This window comes from Chelonia mydas, chromosome 1 (assembly GCF_015237465.2).
Source record: "Chelonia mydas isolate rCheMyd1 chromosome 1, rCheMyd1.pri.v2, whole genome shotgun sequence".
Lineage (NCBI taxonomy): Eukaryota > Metazoa > Chordata > Testudines > Cheloniidae > Chelonia > Chelonia mydas.
In genome coordinates, this window is record NC_057849.1 from 240,242,090 (window position 1) to 240,268,269 (window position 26,180).

The window sequence follows — 26,180 nt, forward strand, 5'->3', positions numbered from 1 at the left end:
GCCAGCACATCCCTCAGCCCATGCCGCTTCCCGCAGCCCCCACTGGCCAAGAACGGCGAACCGCGGCCGGTGGGAGCTGCGATCTGCCAAAACTGCGGATGCAGCAGGTAAACAAACTGGCCCGGCCCCCCAGGGGCTTTCCCTGAACAAGCGGCGCCCCTAGTTTGGGAACCACTGCCATACATAGTGCTCTCCCTGAGCATGCAATGCAAGCCCCTTGCAGGAATTTAGTATTTATTATCCTGAAACAGATCATTGGTCCAGCCCATCAGATATCCTGGCTTTGGCAGTGCCCAGTTCCAGATGCTTTGGAGGCAGGACAAAACAACACTCAAGCACCTACAGGAGTATTGCTTTACCTGAAGGAAAAATGTCCTCCTGACCTCACACAGGCAATCAGCTTATACCCTTAAGCACAAGAGCCAATTAGCTCATATCTTAGTATGCATAGCTGTAAATGTTATTAGTCATAAAATTATTCAGCCTTCTAAAAAATTCAGCCACAGTATTTGCCTCACTGATCTCCTGTGGCACTGAATTAATGATGTTCAAAATAGTCTACCCATTGCAGGATTGATTTTATTGTAAATTTACTGCTCTTTAAATAGAGTGACTCCTTGTTCTTGTGTGATGGGTCAGGGTAAAATGGAGGAGACTGATCAATTTTCAGTGTAGCCTGTGTAATTAAATACCACTTGCAGGCCTGCTCTTAACTCTTCTCATTTTTTGGTTAAATATTCTTGTGAATATCTTCAACCCTTAACTATCTTCGTTGGCCTTCTCTGGTCCTTTTTAAACTCCATTCTATCCTTCTGAATGTTGAAGTGTCCAGAATTAGTCACAGTGCTCCCTACGGAGATATATCCTTGCCCAACAGAATGTCAGAGTGCAATGAAATCAACGGGGATCCTTCCACTCACTTCAGTGGGCTTTGGATTGGGTCCTAAGCCTCGATCCTACTTGTTTTTTTAATCTGCTATTGTAAACTGGACAGACAACTTCATCACTTAGTCAACTTTTAATACATAACATATTGAACATAAGAACGGTCATACTGGGTCAGACTACAGGTCCATCTAGCCCAGTATCCTGTCTTCCGACAGTGGCCAATGCCAGGTTCCCCAGAGGGAATGAACAGAACAAGTAATCATCAAGTGATCCATCCCGGGTCACCCATTCCCAGTTTTTGACAAACAGAGGCTAGGGACACCATCCCTGCCAATCCCGGCTAATAGTCACTGATGGACCTATCCTTCATGAATTTATCAGTTCTTTTTTGAACCATTATAGTCTTCGCCTTCACAACATCTTCTGGCAAGAAGTTCCACAAGTTGACTATGTGTTGTGTAAAAAAATACTTCCTTTTGTTTGTTTTAAACCTGCTGCCTATTAATTCTATTTGGTGACCCCTAGTTCTTACGTTATGAGAAGAAGTAAATAACACTTCCTTGTTTACTATCTCCATGGGAGTCATGATTTGAGAGATCTCTATCATATCCCCCCTTAGTTGTCTCTTTTCCAAGTTGAAAAGTCCCACTCTTATTAATGGCTCCTCATATGGAAGCTGTTCCATAGCCCTTATAATTTCTGTTACCCTTTTCTGAACCCTTTCCAATTCCAATATATCTTTTTTGAGATGGGGCGACTACACCTGCACGCAATATTCAAGATATGGACAAACCATGGATTTATATAGAGGCAATATGATATTTTCTGTCTTATTATCTATCCCTTTCTTAATGATTCCCAACATTCTGTGCGCTTTTTTGACTGCTGCTGCTGCACATTGAGGGGATGTTTTCAGAGAATTATCCACAATGACTCCAAGATCTCTCTCTTGAATGGTAACAGCTAATTTAGACCCCATAATTTTATTTGGATAGTTGGGATTATGTTTTCCAATGTGCATTACTTTGCAATTATCAACATTGAATTTCATCTGCCATTTTGTTCCCCAGTCACCAAGTTTTGTGAGATCCTTTTGTAGCTCTTCGCAGTCTGCTTGGGACTTAATTATCTTGAGTAGATTTATATCATCTGCAAATTTTGCCCCCTCACTGTTTACCCCTTTTTCCAGATCATTTAGGAATATGTTGAATAGGACTGGACTCAGTACAGATCCCTGGGAGGCACCACTATTTATTGCTCTCAATTCTGAAAACTGATCATTTATTCCTACCCTTTGTTTCCTATGTTTTAACCCAGTGGTTCCCAAACTTGTTCCGCCGCTTGTGCAGGGAAAGCCCCTAGAGGGCCGGGCCGGTTTGTTTACCTACCGCGTCCGCAGGTTCGGCTGATTGCGGCTCCCAGTGGCCGCGGTTCGCTGCTCCAGGCCAATGGGAGCTGCTGGAAGTGACTGCCAGTACTTCCCTCGGCACGCGCTGCTTCCAGCAGCTCCCATTGGCCTGGAGCAGTGAACTGCGGCCACTGGGAGCCGCAATCGGCCGAACCTGTGGACGCAGCAGGTAAACAAACTGGCCCGGCCCGCCAGGGTCTTTCTCTGCACAGGTGGAACAAGTTTGGGAACCACTGTTTTAACCAGTTACCAATCCATGAGAGGACCTTCCCTCTTATCCCATGACAGCTTACTTTGCTTAAGAGCCTTTGGTGAGGGGGCTTGTCAAAGCCTTGTCAAAGGCTTTCTGAAAATCTAAGTATACTATATCCACTGGATTCCCCTTGTCCACATGCTTGCTGACCCCCTCAAAGAATTCTAGTAGATTGGTGAGGCATGATTTCCCTTTACAAAAACCGTGTTGACTCTTCCTCAACAAATTATGTTCATCTATGTGTCTGACAATTTTGTTCTTTACTATAGTTTCAACCAGTTTTCCCGGTACTGAAGTCAGGCTTACCAGCCTGTAATTGCCAGGATCACCTCTGGAGCCCTTTTTAAAAATTGGCGTCACATTAGCTATAGTCCAGTCATTTGGTACAGAAGCTGATTTAAATGATAGGTTACAAACCACAGTTAGTAGTTCTGCAATTTCACATTTGAGTTCCTTCAGAACTCGTGGGTGAATACCATCTAGTCCGGTGACTTATTACTGTTTAGGTTATCAATTTGTTCCAAAATCTAGACACCTCAATCTGAAACAATTCCTCAGATTTGTCACCTAAATAGAAGGGCTCAGGTTTGGGAATTTCCCTCACATTCTCAGTCGAGATGACCAATGCAAAGAATTCATTTAGTTTCTCCGCAATGGCTTTATCATCCTTGAGTGCTCCTTTAGCATCTCGATAGTCCAGTGGCCCCCACTGGTTGTTTAGCTGGCTTCCTACTTCTGATGTACTTAAAAAAAAACCAACTGCTATTATTTTTTGAGTCTTTGACTAACTGTACTTCAAATTCTTTTTTGGCCTTCCTAATTATATTTTTATACTTCATTTGCCAGAGTTTATGCTCCTTTCTATTCTCCTCACTAGGATTTAACTTTCACCTTTTAAAGAATGCCTTTTTGTTTCTCACTGCTTCTTTTACTTTGTTGTTTAGTCACAGTGGTACTTTTTTGATTCTCTTACTGTTTTTTAATTTTGGTATACATTTAAGTTAAGCCTCTATTATGGTGTCTTTAAAAGGTTTCCATGAAGCTTGCAAGGATATCACTTTTGGTGCTGTACCTTTTAATTTCTGTGTAACTAACTTCCTCATTTTTGTGTAGACCCCCTTTCTGAAATTAAATGCTACCATGTTGGGCTGCTGTGGTGTTTTCCCCACCACAGGGATATTAAATTTAATTATATTATAGTCATTATTACCAAGCGGTCCAGCTATATTCACCTCTTGGACCAGATCCTGTGCTGCACGTAGGACTAAATCAAGAATTGCCTCTCCTCTTGTGGGTTCCAAGACTAGCTGCTCCAAGAAGCAGTCATTTAAGGTGTTCTGCATCCCAACCTGAGGTGACATGTAGCCACTCAGTATGAGGATAGTTGAATTCCCCCATTATTATTGAGAGTATTTTATTTTTATAGCCTCTCTAATCTCCCTCAGCATTTCACAGTCACTCCTGGTCAGGTGGTTGGTAATATATCAATGCAGCCCAAGCCCTGAAAGCTTCAGTCAGATGACCCAGCCATGGGTCTTTTACTGCTGTTTAGACGTACCTTTGGAGTCCAGACTCAGGGCTCTGCAGCAGGGATCCTCGAAGCCCTGAGAGCCCCAGCTTATGCTAGGTTTCTCAGGGCTATAAGGCTCCCTAATATGGAGCTGGGAGCTTGGAACCCCTTGCTCTACCCAGGGCTTGGCTCCTATATCCACAGCAGGGAGCCTAGAAGCCCAGCTCCAAATGGGGCTCTCAGGTCTTCCAGGTTCCCTGCCAGCAGAATGAACACACATGCGCGCACACACACCCCTACCTTATGTCTGCAGTGAATTCCTCACAATTAGGCTTCTTGGCTGAGGTCAAGAGTGGACATGATTGGATAGGAAGGGAGTTACTACCAGGAAGAGACACTCTCCATGGCATCATCTCCTTGGAAACCTATATGGACTTTCCCAAATTCATGCTGACCTGCCGGCAGTAATTTACATTAACTCCCACTACTCGATGCCTTCAAATCTAACCCCCCCGACGGAAAGCTTTTGAGCCAGGCACTGTTGGATAGGTCATGACAGCAGGTGACAGGGCATCCGATGAGTATCACAGAGGTCTGAGATGCCAGGTAGACATTCTGACTCTCTGCATGATCTCCCTATGGATCTGCGATATCCATACGTAAGGAGGGCTGAACCCCTGCTAACTTTATGGGTGGCAGTATAGGTGCAGAGTTCTAATGTGCCGGGGGAAGGGGGGTGCTCCCTCCGGCTCCGCCCTAGGCCCCGCCCTATTCCACCCCTTCTCCCAAGGACCCAGTCCCACCCTGCCTCTTCCTGCCCCGCCTCTTCCCTGCCCCCTCTCCCCAGTGTGCCGGCCCTCACTCCTTGCCCCTCCCATCCAGTGCCTCCTGCACACCGTGGAACAGCTGATTGCAGGAGCTGGGAGGCATTGGGAGGGAGGGGGAGACACTGACGGGGGGCTGCCAGTGGGTGCTGAGAACCCACCATTTTTTTCCCATGGATGCTCCAGGCCTGGAGCACCCACGGAGTCAGTGCCTATGGGTAGCAGTGGGCTTTCTGATAGCCTAGATTATGAGAACTCTGGGACAGGTACTGCCTTTGTGCTATTTATTTGTACAGTGTCTTGCACCATGGAGCAGTACAGTGCTCCTGCGACAGAACTAGTAACCAGTAATAATGTGTGTTATGTTGGCTACATGCAGGATGTGAGGATAGGGATGAGGCTGGTTTTCAAAATGTCAAAACTTAATTATGGCTTCTCAGACTTTTAGACACTTGTTTTTTTAACTACAACATTCTTCTGATGCTTAAGTGACTTATAGCAACAACCGTATCTCTGTTAGCAAAGACTTCACCTAGAACTGTGAAAGTACCCAAAAGCCTTTGGGCACTGGCACACCTGCCAGCATCTAAAAGTTACAGACTGAAACATTTGGGATGACAGACAGGCAGACACCTTGTAACTTTAGCTAAAAAGATTAGACAGAAGGTACGTTTACACTGCAGTTAGAGGTAAATTGCAGCATGTGTATACATACCCCAGGCAGCTTTAATCGAGCTAGTTCGGGTGCCAATAGCTGTGAAGCTGTGGCAACACGGGCTCATCAACTAAGTAAGTGCCCATGCTTCTGGGTGGGCTTGTACAGCCCATGAGGCTGCGGCTTAACTACGATTGGTATCGGAGCTTGCTAGATGAATGCTAGCTCGGGTATATCTACGTGTGCTGCCATCACAACTACAACTGCAGTGCTGACATACCCTAAGAGACTCTTTGAGAGGGTAGACTGGGGAAATGAGGAACATTATGCTAAAAATAGTGGGGATGGTCTCCCCTAAATTGGGATTCTGGGAATGGATGGCAATAGGGATTAACAAAACATCATCATTATGGTTACAGCCCTGTGCCTGGGGAGGTATGAACATTTCATTCAATTACACCATTATCTGGAGCGCCACTTACAATCTTGAATAAGGAGAGGCCCAGGGCTGGGATAGCAAAGGGCGGTCAGGGCTGACGTGCATTGGGAGGGCTCCGTGGGAGCTCAGATCTGACTTATCAGAGGGTGCTGAAGAACAGAAGTGAGACTTGCTGGCAGAGCAGTGGAAGGACCAAGACTACAACCACTAGAAATGCCGTAAACTGGGGCCCTATCTCGATGCACAACCAGGATGCGTTTTTCAATCCCATGAGCTCAATCAAGTTAGCCTAAACATGATTGAAAAGCCCCACATAGATGCAGCCTAACATATCAGAAGCCATATTAGCAGGCTGAGTTGTAGCCTGCGGGGGGGATCTTGTGTATGAGGGATAGGGAAAGGGGCGGGGCAGGACTGAAATAACGTGGGGTGCTGCAGGTCAGGAGTGAGGTGCTTTGGCAGAGCTCGGCAGAGTCCCTGGGCTGGAATCTCTGGAGGTGACAGCAATTCAGGATTGAAGTGCACGGGGAAAGCTGTGTGAGAAGCAGGGAGGCTGGGTGCTGGAGGTAGGCACTGAGGTGCACAGTCAGAAAGATGTAAGGGAAATTTGCAAATTCCATGCTCACATCTTAATTTTGTTAATGTCCTTCATTTCCATTACCATTACTACTTGCCCTCCAAAGAAACCAGGAAGGGAAAAATATTGGAACAGAAAATGAGTTGTACAATGTGCATTGCCTGGCAGAACTGAGCAGTGTCTGTAGTGTGCAAGTCTTTCAGGGGCAAGGGCATGTACAGGGGAACAGCATGCATGTGTGGGAATTCTGTGGATCCAGTAATGTGTAGGTACGTGCATGTGCGAGGAGGGGTATGCATGTGGTGTCTGTCTGAGTGAATGGCAAGAAATGTGTAGGGAGATAGACAGTGTAGTAGGGAGTGTGTCTGTGTTCTGGGAAAGAATGTGGAGGAAAAACGTGGCAGTATGTAGGTAGAAATATGGTATGTATTCAATAGTAAACCCAGGAACGTAGTGTGCAGAAGGGAGGAGGGGCAGTCTGTATGTGAGAGAGGTGGAACTGCTCTGTGTATTGGCATTGGGTGTGTTTCTGTATGTGTTAATGTGAATGTTTATAAGGGAATGGGGGTGGGTGGATGTGGTTGTATATGGGAAGGGGTGCACTGTGTGGGCAGGGTGTGTATACTGCAGTGTGTGGGGATAGCATGTGTGTGGTGCATGGATGTGGGTACAGGAATGTGTAGGGAAACAGTAGCATACACACCTGTCATAAATATAAAGGGAAGGGTAAACCCCTTTAAAATCCCTCCTGGCCAGAGGAAATCTCCTCTCACCTGTAAAGGGTTAAGAAGCTAAAGGTAACCTCGCTGGCACCTGACCAAAATGACCAATGAGGAGACAAGATACTTTCAAAAGCTGGGAGGAGGGAGAGAAACAAAGGGTATGTGTGTCTGTCTATATTCTGTCTTTGCCGGGGATAGACCAGGAATGAAGCCTTAGAACTTTTAGTAAGTAATCTAGCTAGGTGCGTGTTAGATTATGATTTCTTTAAATGGCTGAGAAAAGAATTGTGCTGAATAGAATAACTATTTCTGTCTGTGTATCTTTTTTGTAACTTAAGGTTTTTGCCTAGAGGGGTTCTCTATGTTTTGAATCTAATTACCCTGTAAGGTATCTACCATCCTGACTTTACAGGGGGGATTTTTTTTTTTATTTCTATTTACTTCTATTTCTATTAAAAGTCTTTTTGTAAGAAAACTGAATGCTTTTTCATTGTTCTCAGATCCAAGGGTTTGGGTCTGTGGTCACCTATGCAAATTGGAGAGGCTTTTTATCCAATATTTCCCTGGAAAGGGGGGGGTGCAAGTGTTGGGAGGATTGTTCATTGTTCTTAAGATCCAAGGGTCTGTGTCTGTAGTCACCTAGGCAAATTGGTGAGGTTTTTTACCAAACCTTGTCCAGGAAGTGGGGTGCAAGGTTTTGGGAAGTATTTTGGGGGGAAAGACGTGTCCAAACAGCTCTTCCCCAGTAACCAGTATTTGTTTGGTGGTGGTAGTGGCCAATCCAAGGACAAAGGGTGGAATATTTTGTACCTTGTGGAAGTTTTGACCTAAGCTGGTAAAGACAAGCTTAGGAGGTTTTTCATGCAGGTCCCCACATCTGTACCCTAGAGTTCAGAGTGGGGGAGGAACCTTGACAACACCTATAGTGTGTGCGCACACGATTCCCTAGGACCCCATGGCTGGGCCACAGCAGTACCAGCAGGGACCCCTACAAGCCACTTTTTGTTTTGAATTAACTCTTTCACCTCTGATGTCCTCACTGATCAGTAGCTCCCACAACAGGATCTCTTGGCACCACAACTATGGTAGGAAGGGGAAAAGGCAGCAAGTGAGGTCCTATTATAAACATTCTTTAGTGTTGGTTTTTCCTCTCTTATCTCAATGACAGAACCAGATGAAAACCATCCGCCCCCGCTCCCATCCCGCCCCAACAGGAGGATGAAGCCTCCTTCCCTCGCTCCTGGTGATGTAATACAGTTTCTAAGTCTGCTTTCAAAAAATCATAGGCTGTGATTTAATATTAACCTTGGGAAGTCTCACAAGGTGTAATTAGGGCACGGTGCACATCCGGTCCACAGAGAAACTATCACCGACTACAGGCACATTAGGGAGGAGTGACATCCAGTCAAGCAGACAGGAAACACGTGGCCCTTGATTCTAGCACAATGCACCAGACAGTGCTAGCAGGTGGCTTACACATAAAAGAGCCTCTTAACAAACTGCCAGATCCCTCACCCCCATTCCACACCCAGGGGATTCTGTACTCAGTGGAGTGATGGAAGATCATGCTGAATCTAAGCAAGATGTTCATTGCCAGCCATCTCCAAAGCCCTTCTGTGCACAGACCCAGCCTGTGTAACACCTTTCCTCCTCCCTCAGTTATGTGCTACATGAGGAAATGCAGACCAAAACTGTGACGTCACAGCCACTGGGAATGGTAACAGTGGCCTGTAAGATATGTGTTCCACAGCTCTCCACTACGAATGACAGGTTCTTGGGTGCTTGGGCTCACTTTCAGACAGGCATTGGTTATAATTGCTTTGGAAGTGTTACGAACTTGGGCATATTGGAACAGAAGACAGGTACAGAGATCATGTAGGTGGGACACTCTTCATCCGTCCCCCCAACACAATGCAAAGTTGTGGTGCAGCATTTTCCTTTTAAGGTTTCTTTATTTTATTTTTGCGATATTCACCAGCTGCTTCTTGGTGTCATTTCTGGTCTGAACAGCCATATACACACACCCGAATGCTCACACAGACGTGACACACAAGTGCAGAGACACCAACACAAAGTCATGCACAGGGAAACAGCTACAGAAAAACATGTGCACACACGTTTATTCACAATCGTACAAACACACACACAGACATGCACACATATGGAAAAAAACACATATCTAACTTCCTTGCTAACCTCTTCCTGATTTCATTCCCCCTCCTCTTTTCTTGTTCAAACACATCCAGCCTGATGCTCTCCATGAAGCACTGCCAAGTTTAGACAGCTCTGGTAATACTCACCTTGACTATCCTCACCAGCAGGCTTCATAGCTGGAGTGATGCAAGCAGCCCCATGCTCCCTTTGCACAAGAGAGTCCCCTGTTACCACTTAACCAGTACCAAAGACTGTAAGCTATTTTTGCACTGACTTATGTCACTCAGCAGTAAACAGACACACATGGACTCAAACCTAGCAACAGCTACAGGTTCCAGGAAGTGGCAGCTTTGAGTCAACCTGATCATGAAATGCTCTGAGAAAGCTGCAGCACATTAGCAGGTTTAAACCACTCCTCTCCTGTTGGATTGATCTGAGGATAATGAGCAATCTTAACATCTACAGATCCAAAGGAAGAGATCTCAGTGGGGAATTCAGGAGATTGGCCCAAAGGGCAGGATCACCTTAGAGAATTCAAATACCTGGCTGGAGAGAGGATGAAGCAGGATAATGTTACAGTGGGATTAAACAGACTGGTTTAATGCCTTAGTTCAGTGGTGCCCAACCTTATTACACAGGAAGGCCATATAAACCTAAGCACTATCTTCTGTGGGCCAGACAGATTCTACATATTTTAATAAGATATAAAATCACCTATGTTGATTTATATTTTAAGTTCAGATTGTTTCATATGTATTTTGATAGGTCGTTTCTCTGTACAGTATTGTGCATTTACACACTTATGTAAACTAAAATGATATAAGTATGATGACAAAACGCTAATGATTCAGCCATTAGTATATTGTGTTGAAGCAGGCTGTGGGCCTTATACAATTCTCTGGTGGGCTGGGCTGTAGGTTGGGCACCCCTGCCTTAAGTTGATAGGGTCCAGCTAAATGTATTTGTCCAGCAGACACAGGTAGTCTTGATTTTCTTCCAAGTGAAGTCTCGTAGGGGGCAGTTCAGTACCAGCCTGAGGGTACCAGCATATCTGAGTGCAGCAGGGGCAGGTAACCTGAGTTTCCAGTTCATGATAAGTTACCTATTAAACTTTGCCATCCAGCTCTTTAAACATCCCATCAATTCTGACAACAGCAATGCAAATGAAATCTCAAGTGTCAGCTAATGGACTGCAGAGTGAGGAAGCAATTCCCACCAGCCCTCAACCACCTACATACAGCCTTCTTCACTTGGCCAAATTCATTATCAGGATTTGGGGGGATTTTTTATTTTTTATTTTTTGCCTTCCTCTGAAACATCAGACACTGGTCACTTGCAAGTGGCAGAACACCGACTTCATGGAACTATGCTCTCCTCCACTGTGGCTGATCTTACTGGATGTTCCCATGCACTGTGGTTTGGACCCATTCCTAATAAAAAAGCAAGGCTAATGGATCTATACTGGAGTGGTGTTGCTTTGATCAGGGTCCCCTCCCCCAGTGGCCAAGCACAAATTGTGTCTTTCTTTTTTCATGTTAAAAATAGCCTGATGGCCCCAAAGCAGCCACTTCTTCTTTGGCCTCTGGCAAAGAAAAGGAAAGGGAAGCCAGAGACCCACTTGAAAGTTTGATTTTCTTATTTAACTGGAATGAAAATTACAGAGCGGTGCAGCTGGGAGGGAGGTGTCCTTGTTCAGAGCAGCTGTGCACATGGTTGACATGACATCAAGGGGGGAAGCTGTTGCTCCCTTAGTTCCTTCTTCTCTTGGAGACCTCTCTCCCCACAGAAAACGGTCAGCTTTAGTCCCCAGCTACTTTTATTGTAACAGCTAATGAAAAGGAGACCAAACAAGGGGCTCCCACACATCTGTGTATGTCCTACCAGGGGGATTAAGGTGGCTGCATCACAGCTAGGTGGCCAGATGCCCAGACACTCCAACTTCATCCCTCCCATCTGCCCTGGCTTCTCAGTTGATAATAGGGAAAGTGGGATTTTGCCTCCATTTCAGTGCAAGTTGTTGTCTGGCAACCACTCCTAGGCCTGAGATCAGGCCTTTCTTTGTTTTTACTGCCCTTCTGATTGTAGTCCTTCCCCCTCTGAGGCTCAGATTCCTTCGTGCTGGGCCTTTGTGTACTGCCTGTTGGCATCCCTGTTAAACTCTCTGTACCCAATGGAATATGGACATTCTATATCTTTTAGCTACCCCAGCCTATGGCCTCAGCTGTCTGCCGCTGAACGGCCTCACTACCTTCTCCCCATAACATGGCTCCACCTTCCTACCCTCTCCATTTTATGCAGCCCCAGCTCTCACAACCTGACACCCGTTGGACTCAGCTCTTGTTGTGGTGTTATGTGACAGGGAGAGCAGAAGTTTTCCTTCTACCTTCTCTGTACCATTCATTGTTTGATACACTTTTATCACATACCCTCTTATTTGACTCCTTTCCGAGGTAAACTATCCTAGTCTTTTCAATCTCTCTTCATATGAGTGTTTCCAGGCCCCTCATCATTACCATTGCCCCTCTCTGAGCCGCCTCTAATTCTGCAATATCCTCTTTGAGATGGGGTGACCAGTGCTGTACATGGCATACCAGGAGACTGCACCACTGATTTATACAAAGACATTATATTATTCTCTGTATTGATCTCCATCCCATCTGTAGGCATCCTAACATCTGGTTTGCTTTTTTGATCACAGCTGAATGTTGAACCAAGGTCTTCATTGAGCTGTCCTGAGTGAGACCCACATCCTTTTCCTGAGCTCATATAGTTAATTTAGAACATTCTAAGGCAGGGGTGGGCAAACTATGGCCTGGGGGCCGCATCCGGCCTGTCAGACATTTTATTCCAGCCCTTGAGCTCCCGCTGGGGAGCGGGATGTGGGACTCGGCGGGATCTGGGACTCGAGCTCCAGCCAGGGAGTAGGGACTTGTCCCGCTCCATGCATGCTGTGGCTCCACGTGACTCCTGGAAGCAGCAGCATGTCCCCCGTCTGGCTCCTACGCGTAGGGGCAGGCAGGGGCTCTGCACGCTGCCCCTGCCTGGCCGCGCCTCCATGTAGGAGCTGGAGGGGGGACACGCTGCTGCTTCTGGGAGCTGCCCGGAGCCTGCACCTCTGACCCCCTTCTGCACCCCAACCTCCTGCCTGAGCTCTGATCCCCCTCCAAACCCCTCAGTCCCAGCGCAGAGCACCCTCCTGCACCCCCAACCCCTCATACCCATCCCCACCCCAGAGCCCTCACCCCCTGCCCCAGCACGGAGCCCCCTCCCACACCCTGAACTCCTCATTTCTGGCCCCAACCCAGAGCCTGCACCCCCAGCTGGAGCCCTCACCCCCTCCCGCACCCAAGCCCCCAATTTTGTGATCATTCATGGTCTGCCATACAATTTCCATACCCAGATGTGGTCCTTGGGCCAAAAAGTTTGCCACCTGTTCTAAGGTGTAGGAGTAGTTTAATTTTTTACTGCAATGTGCACTACTGTGCATTTATCGACACCAAACTTAATTTGCAATCAGGCTGCCCATTCACCTGGCTTGACTGGGTCCCTCTGAAGTTCACAGTCCATTCCAAAACTGTCCAGATAGAGGACAAAGATGAGACACTGATCAGCTCTTTAAAGGGTTGAATTCTTCTCCTCCACCCTCTCTTCTCCTCTGGAGGCTACAATCCAGGCAAGTTTCATGAGTGGGAAGCCATGAGACATTCGAGTGTGACCCACGGCTGCCTCACTGGGTTTTGTTGTAGTAATGCACATATCAGCAGAGCAGGTTGCATAATAAAAGCAGAACAGGTGAGTGCCTAGGGCAGCAAGGCTAGCAGTGGCACAAAGGCAGGACAGGCTGGGTCTAGCATAAAAGACAGCAACAATACAGCCTGTTCCAAAACTCCTACTGAAGTCAACTGGAACCCATATAAGGCTTCACATCTATACATATTAAAGCACTTCACGAAGATGAGTAAAGCAGCAGCATCAATTTTACAAACTAGGTTAACTGAGGCACAGTCCGAACAAGTGACCATTTAGGCAGCTAAATATTAGGGGCAGTAAAATCTTTGGTGGCTGGTTATTGTGGGGCTGGGAGGGGGTGTGGATACATGCCCATTTTCCTAAGGCAACAAAACCCCAGCTCTGCCCATCAGTGAACCTCTCCTTAAATATGCGGAGATGCCTGCATCAAAGAGAGAAACAGAGACTGAAGGAAGAATAGGTCTGAGAAGGAGGGTTTCCTACGAAGCCCTAGGACTGCACCTGCACTGCCCCATCCCAGCTGGGACTCCCAAGGTTTTCCTCTGAGGCGTCTCATCTCCCTGAGTGTGACACTTCCGCTTCTCATCTCATTGATTTTTGAAAAGCAAGGGACTCTGGGCTCTCTTCAGGGAGATTTAATACCATTCTCCTCTCTGACCCAGCCAAGCCTGGAAAGACAGACACAGCTCTTGGCAAGAAATGTCCGATCTAAATTTAGCCTGCAGCTCTCCACCCAGGCAGCTCAAATGCTTTGGAAGGCTGGGCAATGGTGAGGTAATGACCGGGAGATTCTTTCTTTAGGCAGCCCACATGGCCATACACTGCCAGCTAAATATAAACCTGGTGAACGGAACAACTTGTGCTGGTTCTGGATGAAGCAGCTCCCATTGAGCGTCTCACGAGGAGGGAGAAAGACCAATTTCAGCTTCCAGGGAACCAGGGTTCTGGACACAGGGAGACATCACTAGTGATACTCAGTCCCCATCAGAGCACAGGCCTGCCTTTGCCTCTTGGACTGTCAGGCCTCTTTCATGAGCATATGTGGTCTAAATCTTTATCGAAAGATCAAGGCCCAATACCTTGGAATCCAGCACACAATTCAAAGCAAATATAGTCGCTGGAACATCACATAGTTCATAAGGCATGAGTGAGAACGGGCCTCACTCCCTCCACTCCCCATCCCTTTCCACAGTGCTACATCTGGCGGGAAAAGCACAGCTGATAAAAAGCTGAAGCAGAAAGCATACTACCAGGATGCAGCTTTTCTTGCACCACTCCTGCTTCACAACTGCCTGAGCTTGTACGTGCAACACAGTATGATACCAATGCTACTGTAACATGTGGCTCAATGCAAACTCCATGCCCAGATAAACTCTCAATGAGACATTAGTATTCACCTGACACAGAAAGAAGGAATCAGGCTGTTGCAGCACTACGGCCCAGGTGCAATGTGCCCCTGAGTAATCACAGCCCAACCTGACTCACCAAGGCAGGAGAGAGTGGCCTGGGAATATGTACTGTGCAAAAGTCTTGGCATCTCTGCACATGCCAGTCATACACGTCATGGGTAAACAAATGGGGCTTTACAACAGTCACTTTGTAATAATCCTATATAACATTTGTACGGCACCTTCACCCCAGAGGGATCCCCAAACCCTTTACAAACTATGGGCCTCATCCCAAGAATGCTAAGCACTTGCACCTCACATTGACTGCAGTGGGAGGCACAGACGCTCAGGATCAGACCCTGCATATACACAGGAATCCCATCACAACTGAAATGAAGTGGAAGGGAAACAGCCAAGCAAACATATAACTTGCAGCACCCCACAGAGCAGTGGTGAGGAGGTATTTTGGCTCACGACAGATAATCATAGGCAGTGTTAGTCCAACATCCCCCACAAGGCCCTGCCAACATGCCTTATGATTGACCTGAAGGAACCATCAGCAAGGAACAAGAGAGAAGATCAGTCTTGGTGGACTTAGCTTCTCTGCTGAGTATGCCAATAAAGAAACCAATTATAATGGTGGTTCTTGTGATGTGGACACACATTCATTAGGGTCTGGACTGAGATCCATCAACTCCACCCAGGCCATTAAGCCACCAACAGATGATAATGACTTTTGCTCATTCCCACCCTCACCTGGAGTTAAATGGATGATGTAGAAGAGAAAGTCTCCATAACCCATTAGCAATATCCAGAGCCATCTAGTGTTCTAGGGAACTGGATTCCTGGAAAAGTTTGTGTCTGAGGCTATATGGAAGAATATCTCCTAGGACCTTCAAAAGCATAGGAACATCACAGGCAAACCTGGAAGTGAGGACATTTTTCTGCTGCTAGCACCTTCCATAAGGCAATCATTTTGAAGGTTTTACCGTTTAGTTTGCTGTCTTTTCCCTTTGGCTTATAGTTTATACTCAATGCGTACAAGAAAAGTACGTGCAGCCACAAGTCAGCGAGTCTCTGCCCATGAGCATTGCATCACCCTGCATGCAAATAATCATGCACAACAGTACAACTGTATGCGTAATGTGTGTGCCCATGAACCTCTGTAAGTAAATCTAGTCAGAAAGATCCCTCTGTGTTTCTGGACACACTTGTTTCTCAGTGTGCTTGGGCACAGCAGCTAGAGAGAAAGGATGACACACTTGAACAAATCAGGGTTGGTTTCAAGGAAACAGCCTCAGGCTGCACCCAGCTTGCTGCTTCCCTTGTACACAAATGCACACACACCTGCCAGTACTACGTCCAGATTCTGAGCAATTCACAGTGCTACATCATACCCTGGAGACAGAAGAGCCCACCCCCAGGAAAGAGAAAAGGACCTGCTCTGGGGAGGTATGGAGGGAAGGGAGCTAGGCGTTGAATACTGGGAGAAGGAAAGAAGGTCCTGCCAAAAGAGGCCCATGGCCCTTTAAAAGGGGTATTATTAGCTCATTTGTCTGGTTTCTTCTGAGCCCCCCTCATTCTCCATTTCAGACACTGGGACTATGCACTATTGTGTTAGGAGAGCTGCTGTGCTAGACTCTGGAAACCAGACAGAACCATTTGTTGCTCAGCCCGTCACAAACAAGACAGAAAGACAATGCACTCCCAGCATCATTTTATACATAAAGAAATGAGGAGGAACAGAGAAGAGTGGGAGGGACAGGTTTAGGAAGGGCCTCTGGTTACCGTGTTCCAACCAGTGACACCCTCCCAGCAATCTAATCTAATCCAATCCTCCACACAGAGGTCTTGATTACTCACTGTGTCATTCACCTCTGCAACAAGGAAATTCAGTGCTTGTTGGGACTGTTTGTACTTTTTAGAGCCTCATGAGACACCTCTGCCTCTGCTGCAGAATGTATCACAGTCTATGCAAGAACAGCTGATATTTTCAAAATCCCTAACCTCTGAATTTCATGGGGTCCAAGGATTGCTTTTCACTTTGTTCACTACCTCTTAGGTGTTAATGTAAGGAGTGCAGCTCTCATTCCTCTACTAAAAGCAGAGGGAAAGCTCCCCTGCTGCTCCTGGCTTGGAATCTGCTCCCTTGACATTTCCCCTCCACCTTAGCTGGTGACATGAGGATTTGCCAGGGAAGGGAATGTGAAATGAAAGCAGCAGGAGCTGGTGCCTGACAGGGCAGTTCCTACAGTTTCCAGGCTTTCCACCAGGAGATGACACAGAAACAGCATCTGATAGGACAAGCTGTGGTGGCCCAGCCACAAGCCCTCTATCCACCTCTGTGCCATGAAGTCAATGGTATTGTGTGCGAGTATAATTCAGAGCAGATAATTTGGCTTCCAGTGTTCTATTGAGAGAGGGCTTCAATTTCCAAAACGGTCAGTTCAGCACCTTTCCCGAACAATACAGTCCATTTAGAAAAAACAAAGCTACTCTATCTCTAGCACTCAAGCTGAAGGAGGCACCTGACTGCAAAGCTTTTCCACTAACAGTCCCTCACCGAAGAGTTTAACTCCTGTCAATGGCGGGGGGCAAACAAACTGTCTATGACTCCTCAGAGGGTCACTTTACTGCCTGCGGCAGCTTGTTTCAAATGATGACAGCCAAACCCTGCGTGAGAAGAGCTGCCCATCACTGACCACTGCTTTGCTTTCCCTATGTTGTTTGCAGCTCATGCCAGTTTCCTTGTTTTTCCTCACTTGATTGTCAACATGTTCATTTAAGGATCCTAAAAATCCCAATCAGACAAACAAGTTCTTTTACTACTGCCAATGAGAGGTCACATTCCTATCAGTCAGACTTCCAGGCAATAAGCGATAGCTTGGAAAATGAAATGTGATCAGAAATTAACAATTTAATTGAACTGAAATCTGGGGGGAGGGTGTGTGCGGTGATTGCTCATTGGAGCATCTCTCTCAAAGCAGTGGACTCAGTCCTTCAAGGATGACGGTCCATGCTCTAATTTGCTACTCTGATGCATTCCCTTCATTCACAGAAAGTCTCCCCCCTCCACTAGAAAATAGCCCAAACCAACCACCTCAGTCCAAACATCTGATCCAGACTGTGTGCTCTGAATCTGAACTCTGTGGCTTAGGCTCATCTCTCAGTCTCCAACCCTTCTCTCTAAGGGTATGTCTACACTACAAAATTAGGTCAATTTTAGAGAAGTCAATTTTTAGAATTCGATTTTATATAGTCGATTGTGTATGTCCACACTAAGCACATTAAGTCGGCAGAGTGCGTCCTCACTACTGTGGCTAGCATTGACTTACGGAGCGGTGCACTGTGGGTAGCTATCCCACAGTTCCCGCAGTCTCCACTGCCCATTAGAATTCTGGGTTAAGCTCCCAATGCCTGATGGGGCAAAAACATTGTCGCGGGTGGTTTTGGGTATATGTCATCAGTCGCCCCGCCCTCCATGAAAGTAAGGGAAGACAATCGGTTTGTGCCTTTTTTTCCCTGGGTTACCCGTGCAGATGCCATACCACGGCAAGCATGGAGCCCACTCAGCTCACCGTCACCACTGCTGTTGCAGCAGACGGTGCAGTAGGACTGGTTGCTGACCTCACTGGACATGTAGCTTGGACAGGGGTTCTAGCAACGTCTTCCCTGCCCAGCTCCTAGCAACCTCCAGGGCATGGTGTACGGCTCCACCGCTTCCGCTGCAACTCTGCTCTCCTGCTCTTTTGAGAGCTGGAGGCTTCTGCCACAGGCTGCTCTCCCGGCCGGCAGCATGGCGCAGTCACACCTACCCCAGCTTACCCCTTGCTCCCATGGCTCATGAAGTCTGGACAGTAGTAAGAAGCAGTTCAACTATAGGCTGAGCAAGTGCAGAATGGTGGTAGAATGTGCCTTGGACGTTTAAAAGCACACTGGCGCTGTTTGCTGACTAGGTCAGCCCTCAGCGCAACCAACATTCCCATTGTTATTGCTGCTTGCTGTGTGCTCCATAATATCAGTGAGGGTAAGGGGGAGATGTTTATGTCTGGGTGGGAGGTTGAGGCAAATCACATGGAGTCTGATTTTGAGCAGCCAGACACCAGGGCGATTAGAAGAGCGCAGGTAGGGGCCCTGCACATCAGAGAGGCTTTGAAAACCAGTTTCATGACTGTCCAGGCTTCGGTGTGACAGTTGTGTGTGTTTCTCCTTGATGCAAACCCACCCCCTTTGTCGATTTTAATTCCCTGTAAGCCAACCACCCTCCCGCCTTCGAAATAAAGCAACTATTGTTTTGAAACCATGCATTCTTTCTTTATTAATTAAAAAAAAAGAGAGAGATAATGGACAAGGTAGACTGGGTGGGGTGGGGGAGGAGGGAATGACAAGGCCACATTGCTTATTGTGGCCACACTAAAAATCAAACTGTTTAAATGACAGCCTTCTGTTGCTTGGGCCATCCTCTGGAGTGGAGTGGTTGGGTGCCCGGAGCCTCTTCCCCCCCACCCCAGCATTCTTGGGCATCTGGGGAGGAGGCTATGGAACATGGGGAGGAGGGTAGGCAGTTATACAGTGGATGCAGTGGGGGTCTGTGCTCTTGTTGGCTTTCCTGCAGCTCCAACAGACACTTCATCATGTCCATTTGCTCCCCCATTAGCCTCAGCATCACATCCTGACTCCGCTCTTCGCACTCACTTAATTCTTTCCTGGCCTCTGCCACTGAATGCCTCCATGCATTAAGCTGTGCCCTATCAGTGCAAAGGAGGACTGCATGAGCTCAGAAAACATGTCATCGCGAGTGCATTTTTTTCACCTTCTAATCTGCGATAACCTCAGGAACAGAGATTATAGGGGGAGCGTAGAAACATTCTACGCTCTACAATTCTGGGGGGACTGCACGGTCACCTGTGCTGCTGAGTTCGCCACGCTGATCAAACAGGAAATGAAATTCAAAAGTTCCCGGGGCTTTTCCTGTGCACCTGGCTAGTGCATCAGAGTTCAAAGTGCTGTCCAGAGCAGTCACAATGGAGCACTCTGGGATAGCTCCCGGAGGCCAATACCGTCGATTTGCGTCCGCACTACCCCAAATTCGACCCAGCAAGGTAGATTTTAGTGCTACTCCCCTCGCTGGGGATTTTAAGAGCCCTTTAGGTCAACGGAACAGGGTTGGTTGTGTGGATGCAGTCATTTTTAAATCGACCTAACGCGGCTAAATTCGACCTAACCCCGTAGTGTAGACCAGGGCTCAGTTTATACTCAAATGGACATATGGAACCAGATCCTCAGGTGTAAACCAATGTAGATCCACTGAAGTCAATGGACACTGATTTACACCAGCTGAGGATTGACCTTTGCAGTGTATATTTTTAGGACCTAATTCTCATCTCACTAAGGCTCATTTACACTTGTTTAAATCTGAGTTTGGTGGAGTTACTCATGTGAGAGGAGGATCAGCGCCTTAGTTTCTATACTTCTACTTGTAAGGTCCATACCATTGTGAGGCCATTTGACAACGTCTCCCCTCACCCTACAAAAATGTTGTGGGGGAACATACTTGGAAGGAAATGGGATGACTTCAGCCTTGCTCTGCGAAATGGATTCTGATGGCTGGAACAGCAGTGCAGCACTGTGGCATGCTCATAAATTGAACTCTGTTCTGTGAGTAGTGGAAATGGGGGGAATGGAGTGTTTCTGGTGACTCCAGATTGGCCTTGAGGGTGAGCTCACTTCTTTGGAAAATATTCCATGGTCATAAAGGAAATATCAGCTGGGCCTCAACACATAGGCTATTCCATAAGCACCATCTAGAGACAGTTGAGAGAACTCAGTCACAAACCTAGGAATGGAAATGCTGATCTACTGTAGGCCCCCTTCCAACCCTAACAATTCTAGGAGTCTCTGCTACTGAAGGAGAGAGTCTAAGCTCTCTTGCCTGGAAAGTTACTGAAACCTGTGGGTTTTAAAACAACAAACACAGAGGCTGTTGCATCAGAAAATTTGCTAAGATAAATGCTGACTGGTACTCTGTTGTGCCTTGCAGCAGGTCTTTCCACCTGGGAGACTGGGAAGGAAGGAGATCCAAAAACAAAAGAGAAGAATGAATAGATCTGAAAACCTCCCTTCTCCTTCAGCTCTCGGGGTCTCAGAAAAGACCACCACAATGGAGTCAAAACCAAAGCTGCCTTTGCCCCAACAGGTGGAACTTCTACAGAGCTGTAACAGCCCAGGGGAAACAAACACTATTTGTTTTTCATTCCTACCTTTGATTTCTTTTCAAACAAAACAGGTCTTTGTAGGTAATGAGGTAGGAGGGAGAGTCACAGATTAACTTTGTTACTGTTGGCAGTTAATATGGTCCTCCCCACCATGCCAGGAAAATAGGACTCTAGATTACTAAGGTGTTGAGGGAGACTGAGCTCTCCGAGCACTCCTTGTATATGCACATTTGCTCTTCCCCTGCTGCACTGCAGCCTCGTGCCATCTATCTATCTGTTTATTCATTCTAGGGTTCTAAAAGTAGTATCTGATCACCTTCCACATAAAATCAAGAGCAAGGTCCCTAGCAGGCTTCCTGGAGTCTCCAGCAGGTCTCCCTTTTTAGGGACCAAACGCTGTTTGTTGCTGAAGTAACCTGTTTTGTGTTTTGTAGAGATGTTATTAGATTTCCTTATTTTTTGGGAGGGTGGAGGGGGAGAGGCTTGTAGGGGTGACAGTGTTGTGAGTGCCTTTCTTAAGATGGAAAGGTTTTCACCTGGCACAAGGACTTTTCCCATGTGCTAGTGCAATTCATACCTTCAGGAGCAGAGGAGGAAACAACACAAATCACAATAAGGTTTACTTGCTCACTGTCCTTGTCTCTCTTTACTTTCTTGCTCTTGCCGCTTGTGCCTTCCCACCACCATCTCATCACTGCTAGTACGAAAGCTTTTTCTTTGGCGGCTCCTGACATCTGAAACAACCTTTGCCTTTTGACTCTATTTCGAAATATCTCAAAATATCCCATTTTGAACTCTTTGTCCATGTCTCATAATTCCACCATTCCTCCATCATTTAGGAGTTTGCATTCAAGGGATACAGTTTTAGGCACTTGATGGATAGATTGTATGGAAGATATTATACAAAGTAAAATTGTATTACACTCTATTTCCATTTTCTGCAGTAAACAAACAAACCACAATGAATGCCCCTAGTTGTAAAAGCTATCCATAGCAGTCCATAGCTGCAGGTCAGTTTAAATCAACAGGACTGATTACGGAGCTATCATAGCTAGGAGGATTAAACCTCTGTCATTCTTAAAAGCAGCAGTTCAACAAAAAAATTAATATTTTGCTCAAGAGAAGAGAGTTGCTATATAACAGGTGGGCCCAGTGTAAAGCCCAGCTCCCGCAAAGAACTCTGTGAAGGTGGACATCTGTGCTATCATGGAGCTTATTGTTGGCTCAGGTTTTGGTTTTCAGAATTTAGGCCCCGACACCCTTGTCTCTTAAAACTAACAATCAAACGATTTAAGATGTGTGTGGGAGGTGGGATGCTTAAAAGCATTAATGTTCCTGAAATTTAAAAAAATCCAATCATGGAAATAGTTGTTTTCAAATAAACACCTGCAATAGCAGCATTTCCCAAACTTTTGAAAGCTCAGTCCTCTTCAGACAAATGAAACCAACTGCACCTGCTTACAACCCAGACTGGTTGTTAAAGGCCTCCCCAAAACAAGCAATGACTCAGAACAGCCTATGTAAATCTTCAAAATATACTTTTTACAAAATCTCCATTTTAACAGGCTTTGATGAACAGTGACATAGTTAACATGACTGACATTTAAAGTACCAGGGCACCTGAGTTAGCACCCACCAAAATGAAGGAACAGGACAACTCACACCACAGAGTTATTGTTCCAGGCTCTTTGCAAACTCAGGTGAACATCACTGCATGGGTTACACTTGGGTCACATTTTGAAAGTGTTGTTTGCATCAGAACAGCTAGAGGCTTACACTTTTTAAAAATGAAAGCTAAGACTCTGGAGAGCATTGCAAAGCCTGTCCGCAACCAAGGCTAATCCTTTATGCCTATGCCACACTCTGGGAAACACCATATTGTATTAGGAACCAATGCTTTTGCAGACTGGAGAACCTGAAAATAAAATTGACTATAAACAAATGGGAAACTGACTTCTTCGATTTTCATGGCCAAATGGGGAAGAAATGCAAATAGGGAAGAAATGCAAATAGGGAAGAAAGAAAGATCAGAAAACAGTGATTGTAAATGGAATCTTTACCATCCTCCAGTTTCCTAATCTGTGTTATTAATACAGTGAAGGGGATGTGTTTGTTTAGAATACATGATTAGTCTGATAGTGTCCCACATTTATGATAAGTAGGAGGGTCCTCGCTCTGTTTGCAGGTGTTCTCCATAGGGCAGCAGTACCGGGCAGAGGGAAGGAAGGGCCAAAAAGCAGGAAAGACATGAGATTCCCCATCCACGTCAAAAAGCAAACGAAAATGCTGCGCCTCAGCACCCTTCCCTTTTCCTCCCCAGACAGCACACCTTTCCTCCCCACCCCGCCCCAGCCTCTGGCGGGCAGAGTCCGAGCTAGGCAGGGAAGAGCCGACCGAGCGATTCCTCCTTTCTGTGAGCAGCGATACCACCCGCCGGCGCTGGGAGGTAGCCGCCCGCCCGTGCCCCCCGTCCCGATGAGCGCAGGGCTCTGCCCCGCAGCTCCGCCCTCGCCCCGTTCCGCTGGACGAAGCCGTGCCGCGAGCTGCGGTGGGGCCACATGGCGGAGGGGCAGGATCAGGGCTCCCCTCCTGGGCCGCGAAGGCTCCGCACCCCGGCAGGTCCCGCGGTCCCAGCCTTGCCCGCCCCGCCCCCGGGGAGACTCACTGTGGTTCAGGGGGTGCCCGCTGGCCTCCGCCGACGCCACCAGCTCCAGGTAGGCGGCCCAGAGCCCCACGATCAGCACCCCGAGGGCCAGCAGCAGCCGGAACCGCCTCCGTAGCACCTTCCCCAGCGGGCGGCTCCTCATCCCGCTGCTCAGGTCGCCCAGTGCCAGCCCCGCGCGGGGCTCCGGGACATGCTGTGCCCTCGGGGGGGGGACCCCCGCCCCAGCCTTCACCTGCTCGCCCCACAATCTCTAGGCTCTGCCCCACAGACTCCCTGCTATTCCCGGCTCCCCCTCCCGGCTCGGCTCCCCTCGGGCTCCCCGCTGCCCCCTCCCGGCTCGGCTCCCCTCGGGGTCCCCGCTGCCCCCTCCTGGCTCTGCTCGCTCCCTGGCTCTTTCCTGCCCCTTGCCCTCTCAGGCGCTGGTGCCCGACTCCCTGGCCCTCTCTGCAAGCGCGGCCGCTGAGCCCGGCTTCCCTGTCTGCTCGCGCTCTGCAGCCCCAGGCACCCCCCTCTCCAGGGGCGGGATCTCAAAGGGCCGAACTCCAGCCTCCTCCTCCAGTTACCACGGCTCTTCTCGCCTGCCTCTCTCGCGCCGCGCGTGGCCCTGCTGGTGGCTCAGGCGGGGGAGCCCTGGGCGCCAGCGACGTTCGCCGGGGGCGGCGGGCTTTCCCTGGGGCCTGGCAACCTGGGGGGAGGGGGTCCCGCTATGTGTCCTGCCCTGCGGGGGGGAAGGACAGGGGGCCTATCCCAGACACCGGAGAAAGCAATAAAAGCCTTGGGGATCCTCTCCCCGGGAAAGTTTTGGCTAATCATTGCCCTTTGGTGCAATGTGGTGCTTTCTCTCAGAGGCGGGAGGGAGAAGGATGTTCTTGGGGACAACCAAGCCAGGGGCTACCAGAGGGGAATGTGCTCCCACAAGGCATCCTCTGCTCGTCCCTCCCCCTCATTTGCCCCCTCAGATCAGCAATGGAGGTTCCTTAGAGTATGCCGGGGGGCATCTCCCACTCTTTGGAGTCCTATGTGGCCTGATTTTTCAGAGGTCCTAACCACCCACACAGCTCCTATTATTGAATTCAGGGAGCTACAGGTGCCCAGCACCTATGAAATTTTGCAAATCAGGCCACTGCAGAATGATCTTTACCCAGTGCTGTTGGGTGGCTGCAGCAGCACATTTAAGCCTCAGTTTTGCCTACCCAATTTCAAATGTTACTTTTGCCCACTCTGTTCAAACGGACATGGCTAGCTAAGATCCCAGGGTCCTGGCAGTTTATTTGATGGCTGGAATCCCCAGCACCAGCCACTTACCCATAAAGTGCTGTGGACAGTCTCATCTGATCAGTGAAGCTCATTCAGGAGTGAGGATCTCTGAGAGAGCAGCTTTTGTCGACTATGGAGAACTTGTGACACGCTGTACCTCAGGGGAACACCCTGCACCCCCATGTTCATCCTTATGTGATTGTGTGGTATCCAATGCAAAGTTTGTCATGTTGGGTGTCTTTGAAAGGCTCATGATGCACTGAGCATTGTTGTTATAGTAATGTTATAGGTTGTAATTTCATGTATATAGTTATGAGGCTGAATATGTGTCCTCATGGCTTAAAACAAGCCCAGGCAAAAACTCCCCAGGAGCAGAGGCCCAGGCAAAACTCTCCAAGAGCAGAGGGGCAGTTCATACCTCATCAGGGCAGGTATGGGACAAACCCAGCCCAGCCTCACAGAAACAAAGGACACCGGCCTAGGCAGCAACAAAGGGCTTGGCTACACTTGCAGATATAGAGCGCTGGGAGTTAAACCAGCCTTCGGAGACCGCAGCAGGGAAAACGCTGCTGTGTGTTTACACTGTCAGCTGTAAGCGCACTGGCATGGCCACATTAGCAGCTCTTGCAGCACCACAAAGAGCAGTGGATTGTGGTAGCTATCACAGTGTGCAAGTGGCTGCAATGTGCTTTTCAAATGGGGGAGGCGGTGGAGTGACAGGGAGTGTGTTGTGTGTATGTGGGGGGAGAGACAGTGTGTTTTGTGGGGCTGAGAGTGTGTCAGCATGCTGTCTTGTAAGTTCAGACAGCAGCAGACCTCCCTCCCTCCCCCTCTCACACACACTCAAAACAGCAGCATTCCACACTAATGGCTTGCTTTGTCCGGGAGCAGATAAGCATGCTGGCTGTCAGAAACGGAGCTTTCAAAACAATGAGAAGAGTGCTCTCTTGACTTCAGGGGATTATGGGATGTTTCCCGAGGCCAATCACAGAGCAGTAAGGCAACAGCTTGTCCACACTGATGCCAGGGCGTTTCAGCCAGGGCGCAGAAAGTTTTATACTTCTCGTGGAGGTGGATTATTAGGAGCGCTCCAGCTGCAGAGTCCAGGCGCTCGACGTGCCTTGCCAGTGTGGACACATCGGGAGTTAGGGCCCTCAGGGCTGCTTTAATGCGCTCTAACTTGCAAGTGTAGCCAAGCCCAAAGGATGTGTTGGGCTCTTGAGGGAGTCACCCCGCTTTCCTTGGTCAGGTTGGGACTATGATGGGCTAATGCTCACCTGACTCTGAAGTGGGGAGGGAGGCAAAGCCAAGAGGGAAAAAAGAACATGATAAAAAGGAGAGATGTGTGCCATGCTCTTCCTCTCTTTTCCATCTCCATCTACAGACACCACCACCAAGTGACTGAAGCGCTGATCAAAGGGGAGAGCCTGGCTGAAGGGCAACCAGTCAGCTTGTGGTGAGAAGCATCTAAGTTT

The 26,180-nt window shown here is 47.9% G+C and overlaps 1 protein-coding gene across 1 annotated transcript in view; it reads right to left on the bottom strand.

The window, feature by feature from the left end:
• B4GALNT3 (beta-1,4-N-acetyl-galactosaminyltransferase 3) overlaps window positions 1–23,752 on the bottom strand; it is a 94,168-nt gene extending 70,416 nt beyond the window's left edge. Inside the window, exon 1 of the mRNA XM_007070826.4 lies at window positions 23,449–23,752. Coding sequence (XP_007070888.2) covers window positions 23,449–23,590 — 142 coding nt within the window. The 5' untranslated portion in view covers window positions 23,591–23,752. The remainder of the gene's footprint in view (window positions 1–23,448) is intronic.
• Between the last annotated feature and the right edge of the window lie 2,428 nt (window positions 23,753–26,180).